The following is a 14,231-nucleotide window of genomic DNA, read 5'->3' as shown; positions in this document are numbered from 1 at the left end:
ATGGAGGTTCCAATGAGCCAAGATCGTGCCACTGCACTCCAGCATGGGTGACAGACTGAGATTCTGTCTAAAAATAAATAAATAAATAAATATTTAAAAAATAAAAAAATTTTTAAAAGGAGGAACCTCTCTAAACTAAAGAAGAATCAATAAAGTCATGTCAACCAAATGCATTGCATGGATTTTGCTTAGTTCCAGATTTGAACAGACCTATTATAAATATATATGACAATCAAGAAAATGTAGTGGACATATGAATATATTTCATAATGGACACAAGAATAAATTATTAAGGAATTATTATTTTTATGATGGTAGCGATTTTGTTCCTATGTTTTAAGAATTTTTTCCTTTTAGAAATGCATAAGTTTTACCAAGGAAATGATATAGCATCTGGTGCTTATTTTAATATAATCCAGTGGAGGGATGAAATAGGGAGGAATATACATTAAATAAGATTAGCCAAATGTTGGTAATTGTTGAATTTGAGCGACAGTTACATTTTACTGTGTTTAAAATTTTCTATAGTAAAAAATTTTAAATGTTTGTTAAATAAAAGAAGCAATAGCTGAGAGGATGAAAAGAAGTATATAATTTTGAGCAATATTTAAGAGGTACTATGCACAAGACATAATCGCCAATTGTATCTAAAAGATGAAGTGAAGATGGCTCATAAATTTTTAGACTTGTGATTAGAAGTATGAATGTACCGGCCAGGTGCAGTGGTTCACGCCTGTAATCCTAGCACTTTGGGAGACAGAGGCAGGTGGACCACCTGAGGTCAGAAGTTCAAGACCAGCTGGCCAACATAGTGAAACCCTGTCTCTATTAAAAATACAAAAGTTTGCAGGGCATGGTGGTGGGCGCCTGTAGTTCCAGCTGTTCAGGGACTGAGGCAGGAGAATCGCTTGACCCTGGAAGATGGAGGTTGTAGTGAGCCGAAATCATCTTTTTTTTTTTTGAGACTCCATCTCAAAAAAAAAAAGGTACGAATGTACTGTTCATCGAGATGGAAAGTACATGTGGAGGAGCAGATTTAGAAGTAAAGATGACCAGTTCAGTTTGGGATCTGCTGACTTTGAAATACTAGCTGGATATCCAAGCAAAAATGTCCAAAGAGAATACCAAAAAGAGCCAAGGATAGCAATTTCGGGTACACAAACATGTAAAGGAGATGTAGAGAGGAGGTGAAGGCTGAGGAGTTGTATCCAGATAAATAAGAAACCAAGTTGAGACTGGAGTTACTGAAACAGGAGAAGACATAGTTTCAGGGAAAGGAATTGGTCATAGTGTCAATTAAATAATTAAATGTTAATTACTATATATCTTTAGTTTTAGCAACTAAATAGCAAGTGGTGCCAGTTCAAGACCACAAACTGAGCCTATAAATTTATCTCCTCTTTTTCCTCGGATTCCACTAAAATAAGATTCAGTAGTCCTCCCTTATTCAAGATTTTGCTTTCCAGGGTTTCAGTTACCTGTGATCAAACTCAGCCCAAAAATATTAAACAAAATATTCCAGTAATGAACAATTTGTGAGCTTTAAATGGCACATCATCCTGAGTAGTGTGATAAATTCCCATGCTGTCCATTCTGTCCCACCTGGGATGTGAATCATTCCTTTACCCAGTGTATTCACACTAAATACTCTACCCACCCCTTAGTCACTTAGTAGACATCTCACTTATAAGATGAGATGGTCCTTAATTTACTTACTAAAGTGCAAGAAGAGCGGTGCTGACCATTTGGACATGCCAGAGAGAGGCCTGAAAGTGCTTCTTTTAAGCAAAAAGTGAAAGTTCTCTACTTAAGGAAAGAAAAAATTCATATGCTGAGGTTGCTAAGCTCTATAGTAAAAACAAATTTATTTGCGAAATTGTGAAGAATGAAAAAGAAATTTGTGCTAGTTTTACTGTCACACCTCAAACTGCAAAAGTTATAGCCATAGTGCTTTCATCTTAGATTTAAGATGAAAAGGACATTAAATTTGTGGGTAAAAGACATGAATAGGAATGTGTTTCAACTGATGACAGTCATCAACTGGGGGTCTTGAAACATAGCCCCAAGGTTAAGGGAGGGCTACTGCATAACAATTTAAAAGGGCAGAGGCAAACACAGAGCTGTGAAAAGAACAAGAAGGGGTTTATCAGTGGATAAACTATTTCAACACATTTCTAGAAAGTGGAAAACTAGTGGAAGAGTGGAGCTCAATAAAGCAGACTGGGAAAAGATGCAGTCCAGAATAAATATGGAGAGGCTGCAGCCAAGGTGGGAGCCATTCTGTCTTTCAGAACTTGGGGGAGGTTATAGACTCAAGGATGCCAGGTGTGATAGGCAGCAGAGTACAGCATAATACTAAACACAGAAACAGTTACTGAAAGTCTGCTACTGATTTCTCTTCCTTATATTCAGAATACACAGCAGCCAGGTGTTACCCTTTGGGCAAAAAAAAAAAAAAAAAGTAGGAAGGGTTGTGTGTTTTCAAAATAAATTTAACACTGTACAAAATGAGTAACTGTGGATGTTGGAGTACCAGGAAAAAAAAAACAAAAACATTCTGAGAGTCATGGTTCCCCAGGGTAATGGCAGAGTAGGGAAGAAGGCATGGTCATGGGTCTCGAAACAAAAGGTGACCGACAGAGCTAAAAGGTTTAGATATGAGACACGGAAATGTAGTTAAGATCACTATTCATAATAAAGAGCAAAAATGGAAAAAGACTAAAATAAACTCCCACCAACTACTTTGTGACACTGTAGATTACATACAGTGATAGACCCACAGAAACAGAAAGACATGAACAGAGGCTGATAATAAAATATTGAAATGAATCACCCACTGGCTTGGTAATTGGGCATACTATGTCCTGTATTTACTAAAGTAATTGAATTGGTTATTGAAAAACTTCCTATATGCACAAATAAAAAGATCTAAGACTCCTGCTTCTAGTCAAGATGGAGTAACAGGGATCAGATTAATCAACTCCCTGAAACAATTAAATAGTTAATATTGTGATATTTTAACACTGGGAATTAAAACTGGACAAATTTTTTAGGCATTGCATATCGAGTAAGTAATCAGAGGACACTGACCCCTGAGAGAGGGAAAACAAACAAGGTAAGCCCTATGACTGTCCCATTTTACTGCCCAGACAGATTTTCTAGGCAGCAGTGCAGGGAGGGGGAATTGAGAAAGAGTAAGCATTAACTTTGAACTGAAGAGAGACATGGGGTCTAGAGAGACCAAGGGAACTGGTGTTCAAAAAACAGAGTACTAGAGAGGAGTACGCTGCACGCAGAAAGCTATGGAGATCCACAGAGGGATACCCTCCAATTCTTCAGCTGCGTATTTAGTACAAAATGCATATTGGGAAATTACCTGAGAAAAGGGAAGAACGACTTGAAAAAAGTAGGTCTTTAGAGCTCACATAGGCCTAAGAATAGTTGGTGTTACAAGAGCCAGAGGAGAACACCTCATAATTCAAGGAAAATCAGGTAGTGTTCATTTTTTTCTAGGCAAACTTAGAATAGTATTGCCTTAGTAGTGGAGAAAATAAGATTTAGAATAAAAACGGTTCTAGTTTCACCTAACAAAGTTTAATAGCAGGCTTGAAAAGATCAAACTATTACTAAGTAATTTAACTGTACTTCAGAGCAAAGAATATTTATAGAAACATAATGCCAAGCATCCGACAAGGTAAATGTCACAATATTTAGAATCTGTCTGGGTCAGTTTGGGCTGCTAAAATAAATTACCATAGACTAGTGGGTTAAATAACAACTATTTATTTTTCACAGCTCTGGAAGGTGGCATGTCAGAGATCAGGGTGCCAACATTGTTAAGTTCTGGTAAGAGCCCTCTTCCAGGTTGCAGATGGCCAACTTCTCCATGTACCTTCACATGGCAGAAAAAAGTGAGCGAGCTCTCTGGAGTCTCTTCAGTAAGGGCACCAATCTCATCTATGAAGGCTCCACTTCCATGCAGAAACTACCTACCAAAGGTCTCACCTCCTAATACTATCACATTAGGAATTAGGATTTCAACATTTGAAGTTTGTGAGGACACAAACGCTTTGTCTATAACCAGAATCTAATAAAAATTATCAGGCATGCAAAAAAGCGGGAAAATATGCACTGTATAAAAGACAAAAATCAACAAAGTCAGTCTCAGCACTGACACACATAACAGCATCAATAAACAAGGACACTAAGATAGGTATTAAAACTGTCTATTCCCTATGCTCAAAAATGTGCAAGAATGTAGAGAAAGATGAATCAGGCAAAAAACAGACTGAAGAGATTTTAAAAGCCTTAAATCAAAATTTAGAGAAAAAAATGCAATGCTTAAAATTAAAAAAAATACATTTGATGAGGTAAACAGCAGATTAGACTTTTAGAATTATCTAAATGTCTAAAAGATATAGAAATTATCTAAAATGAGAAAGAAAAAAGGCTAAAAAATAAATGAAGAGAGCTTCAGTGAGCTGTAGAACACCTTCAAGTGGCCTAATATAGAGAGAGTCGTCGAAAGATGGGGAGGAGGAAAAAATTGAAGATATAATAACCAATAAATTAGATGAACTCTATAAACCTACAGATCCAAGAATTTCAATAAACCTGAAGCACAATAATATGAAGAAAACTACACCAAGTTATATTAGAATCAAATGGCTTCAAGATACTGATAAAGGAAAAATATGAAATGCAACCAGAGAAAAAAGACACATTATATACAGAGGAACAAAATAAAAATGAGGGTAATTTCTCACTGGAAAAATGTAATTAAGAACATAATAGAGCAACATCTATAAATACTGAACGGAAAAAACAATCTGTCAACTTAAAATTCTATACCCAGCAAAACTGTCTCTCAAAAACAAAGGTTAAAAGAAAACTTTTTCCAATATACAAAAGCTGAGAATAAAACTATCACCAGGAGACCTTACTGCAAGAACTGTTAACACAGGTTCTTCAGGCAGAAGAAAAATCATATCAGATAGAAGTTTGGAATCACACTAAAATACAAATAGCAGTAGAGACTTTTTCTGATATACAAAAGCTGAAAATATAACTATCACCAGTAGACTCTTACTACAAGAACTGTTAACACATGTTCTTCAAGCAGAAGAAAAATCATATCAGATAGAAGTTTGTATTTACACTAAAAATTAAATAGCAGTAGAAATGGTAAATATATGGATAAATATAAAAGACTTTTTTATTTTAAAATCTCTCTAAAAGATGAACATCTATCTAAATAAAAAACATTAACAATACCATATTGAAGTGTATAACGTACAGGGAACACATGTACAAAGGCTGGAAAGGAGAAATGAAAGTATATTGTTTTAAGGTTTTTAGACATGAGGTGGTGTAATATTAACTGAACATATAATGTGACAAGTTAAACCCTAAAGTAACTACTAAAAAAAGAATATGAGGTAATAAGCCAATAACAGAAATAAAATGCAATAATAAAAAATGATCAACTTCAAAATAGGGAAAAGAGTAAAAAAGGAAATAAACAATAGATAGGACAAATAGAAAACAAATAGGTAATGGATTTTATACCCAACTGAACTACTATTTATATCAAATGTAAAGGGTTTAAACATCTTAATTAAAAGGCATAGGTTATCATATTGGCAAATATAAGCAAAACTCAATCCTATGTTGCTGTACTTTAAATACACAGAAATAGGTTAAAAGTAAATGAATGGGAAAAGATATATCATGTTAACATTAATCAAAATAAAGTAGGATTGGTTATATTAATAATAGAAAATTTTAGAACAAAAAAATTACTAGGAATAAAGCAAGACATTTCATTTCATGATGACAGAAGGTTCAATTTATTAGGAAGACGTAACAATCCTAAATGTTTATCTACCCAACAACAAAGCTTCAAATTATACAAAGCAAAAACTAATAGATCTGCAAGAAGAAACAGACAAACCCCTATTATACTCAGAGATATAAATATCCTTTCAATAGTTAACAGAACAAGTAGATAGAAAATCAAGAAGAAAACATAAGACATGAACAATGTTAATTGACCTAATCACACTTTCATAGAACACTCCACCTAAAACCAGCAGAGTATACATTAATTGTACACAGAATGTTTATCAAAATGGACCATTTTCCTGCCCACAAAAAAGTGTCAAAAATTTAAAAATTCTATGAATATGGAATATATTCACTAAAAACAATGGAACTGAGTTAGAATCAACAACAGAAAGTCTTCAAAAACAAATCCCCAATTATTTGATCACAGAACTTAAATGAGGGATTAGAAAGTGTTTTGAACTGAATGAAAATGAAAGCATGACATTTCAAAATTTCTGGAATGTGGCTAAAGCAGCATTAAGAGGAAAATACCTACATTAAAAAGAGAGAGAGACACATCAAGACAGAAAGAGGTCTCAAATCACTGACCTCAGGTTTCATTTTTGGAATCTATCAAAATCAGAGCAAATTAAACCCAAAGTAAGCAGAACAGAATTGACAATAAAGATCAGAGAGGAAATCAATTAAATTACAAAGAAAACAATAGAGAAAATAAATAAAACCCAGAGCTGTTTCTTTGAAAAAAAAATCAATAAAATTGATAAACCTACAGTCAGATTGATGAAGAAATAAGACAAAAATATGCAAATTACCACCAATATCAGGAATGAGATAAGTGACATTATTACAGATTCTATAGAATAAAAGGATAACAAGGCAATCGTTATGAACAACTTTGTGCCGATAAATGAAATGGACAGATTCCTTGAAAAGTAGAGGCTATCAAAGCTCACCATGCTGTAAAGAGTCCACAGCTGCCCTGTCTCCAGAGAATTGTTCTTGGCAGAATGGAACCTGCCTACCTGGGGATGCATGACTCCTAAGGGGAAAACCTGCAAATAATAACCAACTATTAAAGGGGTTAAAAAATTAATCTCTCTACATTTGTCTCGAGTCGGAACCAATTCTATGGTGCCATTCATGCTCCAGAGCCCCCTTGGAATCAGGCTGAAGCTAGATCCCGCTTCCAGCCTCATTTAAGCTTCCTTCCCTGGCCATATTCTGCTGTTCTCAACCTCTTCTTCCTTAGTTCTTCTCAATGAATTACTTTCCAAGAATCCGTTTCAGCCTCTGCTTATAGAAAATCCTACCTAAGATAGGGCACTAGAGGGAGGCTAGAAGGCAAAAGAGAGAGAGAAAGGACTTGCTCCCCAGCAATGACCCCTTATCTTGTGTTATGGATTAAATTGTGTCCCACAAAAGGATGTTAAAATCCTAATGCCTGGACCTGATTTGGAAATAGTGTTTTTGCTGATGATCAAGGTAACATGAGGTCATTAGGGTGAAGTCTAATCCAATATGACTGGTGTCCTTATAAAAAGGAGAAATTCGGATGCAGAGATAGACCTGCATAGAGGACGGATACAGAGAGATCACTACCTACAAACCAAGGAGAAGAACACTGGAGGCTGCCGGAAGCTAGGAGAGAAGCCCAGACACACTGTGCTTCATATCTCTAGAAGCAGCCAACCCTGCCAACATCTTAATTTCAGACTTCCAGCCTGCAGAACTGAGATAATAAATTTCTGGCTTTTTGTTGTTGTTGTTTGAGATGGAGTTTCTCTCTTGTTGCCCGGGCTGGAGTGCGATGGTGCGATCTCTGCTCACCACAACCTCCGTCTCCCGTCTCCCGGGTTCAAGCGATTCTCCTGCCTCAGCCTTCCAAGTAGCTGAGATTCAGACATGCGTCACCGCGCCTGGTTAATTTTGTATTTTTAGTAGAGACAGGGTTTCTCCATGTTGGTCAGGCTGGTCTCGAACTCCCGACCTCAGGTGATGCACCCACCTCGGCCTCCCAAAGTGCTGGGATTACAGGCATGAGCCACCAGGCCCTGGCGAATTTCTGTTGTTTTAAGCCACCTAGTTTGTGGTACCTTGTTAAGGCAGCTCTAGGAAAGGAATATATCCTGTCAGTAGCAAGTGGCTTCAGCCTCCAATCTTCTTCCCACACTGCCATCATCAGCTTCATTTCATCATCTCAGGTTATCAACACCCGCTGGGCAGCAACCCCATCTACACAGCTCTACCAGGGCTCTCCAATAAGCATCTAGGTTCTATTAACCCCAACTCTTCCCTCGTCCTCAATTCCTAGGGATGGGAGTGGCTACCTGCAGTAGTGTTCCCCTTTCGCCTTTTCAGTTCCACTTCACTAATTCCTCATCTGTAATTTGCACTGTGAAAATAGCTAGCATGGTTTATTTCTGACAAAGACCCCTGAGTGAAAATCATCTCATTCCGAATTAAGAGCCTGAATCCATAACATACCTTATAAGATCCCATGCAATGTGGACCCTGGCTATTTCTCTGCCCTTGTTTCTGCCCAAATATTGCCCAAATATTTGTTTCTGCCCAAATATTGCCTCGGTAAACACTTTTCCTGACAATGTATACAAAATTATTATTTCTCCCAACCCCGGCAGTCTTTGGCCATGCTCCCTTTTCTCTGCAGCATTCCTCGCCATCTGGTATAATCTATATCTGTTTGTTACCTGTCTTCCCCACTAGAATATGAGTTCCATGAGAAAAGTTTTGTTCACTGCTGTGTCCCCAGGGTCCAGATCAGGCTCTGGTACACAGTAGGTGCTGACTTTTGAAAGAAAGACTAACTGTAGAAAACACCCTAGAAGCAGCCCTACCATTTTTGCGTCCATTTATCTGAATTATAACCAACCTTTAATTTTTAAAGGATATTTATTTATTACCTCGCTTTGCTGGCTGTCCTTCGTTTGTGGAATCACACTTTAGTAGCAAGGTCTGTTGCACTTCCTTAGTGATAGTGCACTTTAAACTGTGTGCTTTCTTCTATTTCACAATTTACTTTTTGAGACAGGGTCTTGTTCTGTCACCCAGGCTGGAGTGCAGTATAATCATAGCTCACTGCAGCCTTGATCTCCTGGGCTCAAGTGATCCTCCCACCTCAGGTTCCCAAGCAGCTGGGACTACAGGTGTGCTCCACCATGCCCGGATAATTTTCCTTATTTTTTTAGAAATGGGGTCTCACTGTGTTGCCCAGGTTGGTCTTGAACTCTGGGGCTTAATCTATCCTCCTACCTTGGACTCCCCAATTGATGGGATTACAGGGGTGAGTCACTATGTCTGGCCCAATTTAAAGTTTTTTTTAATGCAAATATTAGCTCCATTTTAAACCTTTAAAAATTATCAACTCCATCAAGATCAGCCACTCAGTAGCATTTATTGAGAGGCTGGTTGCTGTGCTAGGAGTTGAAACTAAACTATGTTGGGGTGTCCAAAGAAGGAAATGCAATTCCTGCCCTTGTGGAGCTTATAATCTTATGAATATTCAACTTGCAGATATGTAAACGTCTCAGGTATTTACCAATGATGCACAAAAGAAAATAAATAAAATATAGTATCTATACACTTGTTAGGTGAGGTGCAATGGTTGAAGGGCCGTTCAAACTAGAATAACTCTTAGAAGAGGTTGTTGTTAAGCCTAAATTTAGAGAAAGAGACAAAGATGGATAAGTATGAGGGAGGAAAGAAAGGGCACTTGCAAAAACAAAAGTGAATGACAAATACACGGAACTAACTTAATTAGTTACCTGGAGTCTATAAATGAAAAGTCTGCGAATTTGGCCTCTAGCCTCTGAGTTATCTATTCTGCACTTCTCCTCAAATGTATCAAATTATATTCTGAACTCAAATGGTCCTAGACTTTCAACAGTGGTTGGAGTCACTTTGCACTCCTTCCAAGTTATCCTAGGTCTCAATTGAAATGTCATTTTCCCAGAGAAGCTTTTTCCAGTCGCTTAATCTGAAATAGATGTTCTTTGTTATTCTATCCCTTAGCATTTCTTTCATAGCCTTTACCATAATTTATAACTGTAATTTTATTTGTTACCTTATCATTTGACTTCTATATTAGATTAATAGCTACCTAGAAGCAGGGTGTTTGCATTATTTTTCAGTACCATATACATATCAGCATGGTGCCTAACACTTAATATATATTTGTTGAAATGGAATTAAATAGTACATATTTCTGTGAAGGCCAGAAATCCATACATAAAGCTGATTCCAAAACTCAAAATAATTTTATTTTAAACACTTACCAAAGTTCAATTGTCCTCACTTCTGATACACAGAAATGTATATTCATATAACTCTCTTGATACATACATATACAAACATATATACATAATTCACATACATGATAATATTTTGACCTTTACTTCTGAAATTAATTTCAATTTATGTCACATATTTCATTTTTTACAATCAACTAAATACGTTCATGAAAATAATTAATTCTACTAAAGTAGGGAATATAACTCTGGATAGGACCTCTGAGGGAGGGATGGTCCAAGCTGGTGCTAGCTCATACACAATGATTTGGTGTACATTTTAAAAAGGACCCACATCCTCTGGGTAGACACAGACGCACAGCAACATAAACTCTGCTTGGTGAAGGGAGCCTGGGCAGGACTTCAGCTCCCACTTTAGGTGCTCTTGCACAGGGCATGACCTGCACATAGGTGGCAGTTCTGGAGAGGATTACTCAGTGGTGGTGTGAGCAGATGTGATCTAGCCATCCTTGGGCTGTTCCATTCCTTGCTAGAAAAGGCCAATTTGATTTGTCTGGATTATTTTCGTCAGGAAGGGGTCCCTTCTTCTTTTCACCGCTCTGTCTGTTTAGCTGAAGAGGGAGACCTCTCCAATGAAAGAGGACCATTTTTCATGTTCAAGTGTATGCATGGCTATCCTCTGTTCCTTCAGCCTCCAAGGGGGCTTTCAAGGTTTAATCTAAAGAAATAACCCTGTGTTGATTCTTGATTCCTAAGAAATTATGCTGTCAGTCTGGTTGTAGGCAAGGGTTTCAATTTTCCCTCTGGAAAAAATGAATCAGAAGTTAGTCCATTTGTATAACACTGCTTAGTAACTGTTTAGAAATTATACCAGTAACACTAAGAATAAGCTCAAGCTATCTCCTAAGTGACCCAATTTATTGACTTTCAGGACAAACAGTAGATGAAATCAATTCTAGTTTCCATATATCAAAACTAACAAGCATGTCTTATTTCAGTAATCTTTTATAAACTTTCTATATCTTAGGGTCAAGGGTTATAACAGATGCACAGTATTTTAAAAACAAAATTAATTTACCTTTAAGTGTCCTTAGTCTTGAAGTATAAGCTATAAGAAAGGCCTGTTTCAAAACTACTAACATGAATTTATCAGAGTAGGAGCTCAAACCACTGAAATATGTTTTTAGAAGGATTTTTACTTTGGAAAATGAATATAAACTTGGCATTTGGGAATAAAGGGTTGGATAGTGGAAAGCACCCCAGATTGGGTTCAAGTCCTTATTCTCAAACTATCTAATGAGATGAAACTATGCAAGTGATTTAAATTTGATGGGATTCATCTTGAGATCTATTAATGAGTTTAAAGTCTTAAAGTGCTTGCAGCTCTCTGATTAATTTTATATTAAAAGTCCTCAAAGCAGAAAGAATATCAGATAAAAAAAAACAACAACAGCCTGTGAGATCCTAAGTGGACTTACACTCACGTGTATGAAGAATCATGTGTATACAGCAGCCCCTGGGGAAAATGTTAAACGTGTCATCGGGGCCCTACCTTTAGCTGAGGACTGGGCCAGACATCCTAGCAGATTCTTTTCAGTTATTCTGATGTGTCACCTCTTTTGGGAAAAACCTAACTTCACTAATATCCAGGTTCAGCAAGTGAAAAAGACAGAAGCCTTACCTAGCCACCGTGACCACTTTAAAGAAGTGATTAATTTAGTCAGCTGCCCACCTCAATCATCACCAACTTTTGCAATCGCTTGGCGAAATCAATGTCCAACAAGTGAAGCAAATCCAAATATGGTGAACATTCCTCCATTGCCAAAATGGGAAAACTGCCTTATCTCCTCATCAAAGCCCATCTTCTGGGAAATCAGCTCCTCTGTTAAATACCCAAGTGGGCTAGAAGCACATTTTGTGTGCAACCCTGTAGAAGCTCGTCCTGATGCCAACTTGCAGGGATCCAGTAAACCTCAAGTCACCGCTCTTGATAACATAGACATCTTTTTAGAAACACTTTATTTATACAGACTTTGTCTAGCTGGGGAAAAGGTTAATTTATCTGTATACACAGGGATAAGTAGAGCACAGCGCTTCTGGACGCCCTTAAACTTGCAACTAATTCTTTCTCCAGATCTAACGCCTCTGTTTCTACTCCCGGGGAATCTCTCCCCAGGGACTGCGCGCGCGTGCGTGCGTGTGTGTCTGTGTGTGTGTGTGTGTGTGTGTGCTTTAAAATGATCACTAATTCCGCGCCCAGCTTCTCTCCGTCCACCTGTGGCCCAAGAACCTGTGTTCCCAGATGGCACCAGCGGGGCCTGGCTTATTCCAGAACACATGTGGGGCCCTGAAAGGTGCGTCGGGGACTAACCCGCCCAAACCGAGGCAAACACTCTGGGAGGCCGACTCCGGCTTGGCTTGTGGCCCGACATACCGCCCCACTCCGCGCACACGTGTCTGTGACACTTCAGTGGCTTGCAGGACCTCCAGCGAGGATGTCTCCAAACCATCTCAGCCTACTCAACGGCATCTGGGATGTCCCCCTGCCTCTAAGTCAGACCCCAAGAAAGATCTTTGAGGACTTGAGCTTCACATTGAAAAACAGTGTGGAAAATGGGGGTGTCCGTGAGGCTGGGGGAGACAAAGGGGCCCAAAAACTCCCTCCCGTCCGCTTCAGCCCACTTAGTTCACCCTCCCACGGGGCGAGGGGCGGGCCGGGGGGCTGGGGTGGGGATGGCCCTGGAAGGGGTCCCTCCCTTCCCACCTCCCACGGCCCACCCTTACTTACTTTCTCTCGGAGCCTCTGCTTGGCCGCCTTTAGCCCAGGCGATGCGGAGGGGAAGCGGGGAGGAGAGAGGAGCCTGCGGACTGCAGCAGCCGGGCAGTCCCGGAATCTCCGGACTGCGCCCCTGCCCCAAGCCCGCCGGGAACCGGGGCCGTGGACGCCCCCACCCGGGCGCCGCGGCGAGGCGGGCGCGCTGGGTTCAGCACCCTCGAGGCTGGCTCCGAACGCTCACGGCCCTCCCCCTCAGTCCGCCGCCGTCGCTGCCAGCCGCCCCTCCCCGCCGCAGCAGGGAGGCCGCCGGGGCCCGGGGGACGCGCTCGCGCGGGGGCTGCCCCCTCCCCTTCCCCCCACCCTGGGCGGGGGCGCGCGAGAAGCGGTGACGTCAAGGGGCGCGCTGTGGCAGCACCTCCCCGCGCGCTAGTTAAAAAGAAGAAGAAAAGAGGGAGCGAAACATGAGAGGCTGTGTGAGAAGCTGCAGCCGCCGGCAGAGGAGACCTCAGCATCATCTAGAGCCCAGCGTTGACCCTGCCTCCGCCTGCCCCGCCGCCGCCGTCGCCGTTTCTGTTCCTGCTACTGTACCACCTAAACAACTCCCGTTACACGGACAAGTGAACATCTGTGGCTGTCCTCTCCTTTTCTTCCTCCTCTTCCAACTCCTTCTCCTCCTCCCACTTCCCAGCCGCAGCAGAAAGCCCCTAACCCAACTGACACTGGCACAACTGAAAACGGTGTCATCTGCACAACTTTATCTCGCTCCTCGGGCTCCCCTAAGGCATTGGACCCATCGCCGCGTCTTTTATTTTTTGCAAAGTTGCATCGCTGAACGTATTTTTGTCCCCGTCACCTCCCTCTGCCTCTGGAGCGCCCTGCAGCCCCGCAGCCTCCTCCTGGAGCTGCGCCTTAGTGCCTCTGCTGGGCAGTGGCGTTCCCCCCCCATCCTCCCGCGCCCAGCCCCTGCTGCTCTGGGCAGACGATGCTGAAGATGCTCTCCTTTAAGCTGCTGCTGTTGGCCGTGGCTCTGGGCTTCTTTGAAGGAGATGCTAAGTTTGGGGAAAGAAACGAAGGGAGCGGAGCAAGGAGGAGAAGGTGCCTGAATGGGAACCCTCCGAAGCGCCTGAAAAGGAGAGACAGGAGGATGATGTCCCAGCTGGAGCTGCTGAGTGGGGGAGAGATGCTGTGCGGTGGCTTCTACCCTCGGCTGTCCTGCTGCTTGCGGAGTGACAGCCCGGGGCTGGGGCGCCTGGAGAATAAGGTAGGCAGTCACCGGCCTCACGGACGCGTACTTGGCATATTGGCTGGGTGGGGTTCCCTGTGGCTCTGGCAAAGCCGGTGGC

General features: G+C 40.7%; 1 protein-coding gene and 1 long non-coding RNA gene across 4 annotated transcripts in view; one reads left to right on the top strand and one right to left on the bottom strand.

Annotated features, from left to right (window-relative positions):
• Positions 1–10,101: 10,101 nt before the first annotated feature.
• On the bottom strand, positions 10,102–13,107 carry LOC126955334 (uncharacterized). The gene is made up of 2 exons (XR_007725889.1): positions 12,901–13,107; positions 10,102–10,915 (listed from the first exon to the last, which is right to left on the bottom strand). It is a non-coding gene; the product is annotated as an uncharacterized LOC126955334 (long non-coding RNA).
• A 137-nt stretch (positions 13,108–13,244) lies between these two features.
• Positions 13,245–14,231, top strand: part of HHIP (hedgehog interacting protein) — a 99,947-nt gene continuing 98,960 nt past the window's right edge. For all 3 annotated transcript variants that reach the window (XM_050791767.1, XM_050791766.1, XM_050791765.1), the window contains exon 1: positions 13,245–14,149. In XM_050791767.1, the coding sequence (XP_050647724.1) occupies positions 13,871–14,149 (279 nt within the window). In that variant the 5' untranslated portion in view covers positions 13,245–13,870. The remainder of the gene's footprint in view (positions 14,150–14,231) is intronic.

The sequence above is a fragment of the Macaca thibetana genome, chromosome 5 (assembly GCF_024542745.1).
Source record: "Macaca thibetana thibetana isolate TM-01 chromosome 5, ASM2454274v1, whole genome shotgun sequence".
Taxonomy (NCBI): domain Eukaryota; kingdom Metazoa; phylum Chordata; class Mammalia; order Primates; family Cercopithecidae; genus Macaca; species Macaca thibetana.
The sequence above is the reverse complement of the archived record's forward strand: the minus strand, read 5'-3'. Positions and strand labels throughout refer to the sequence as shown.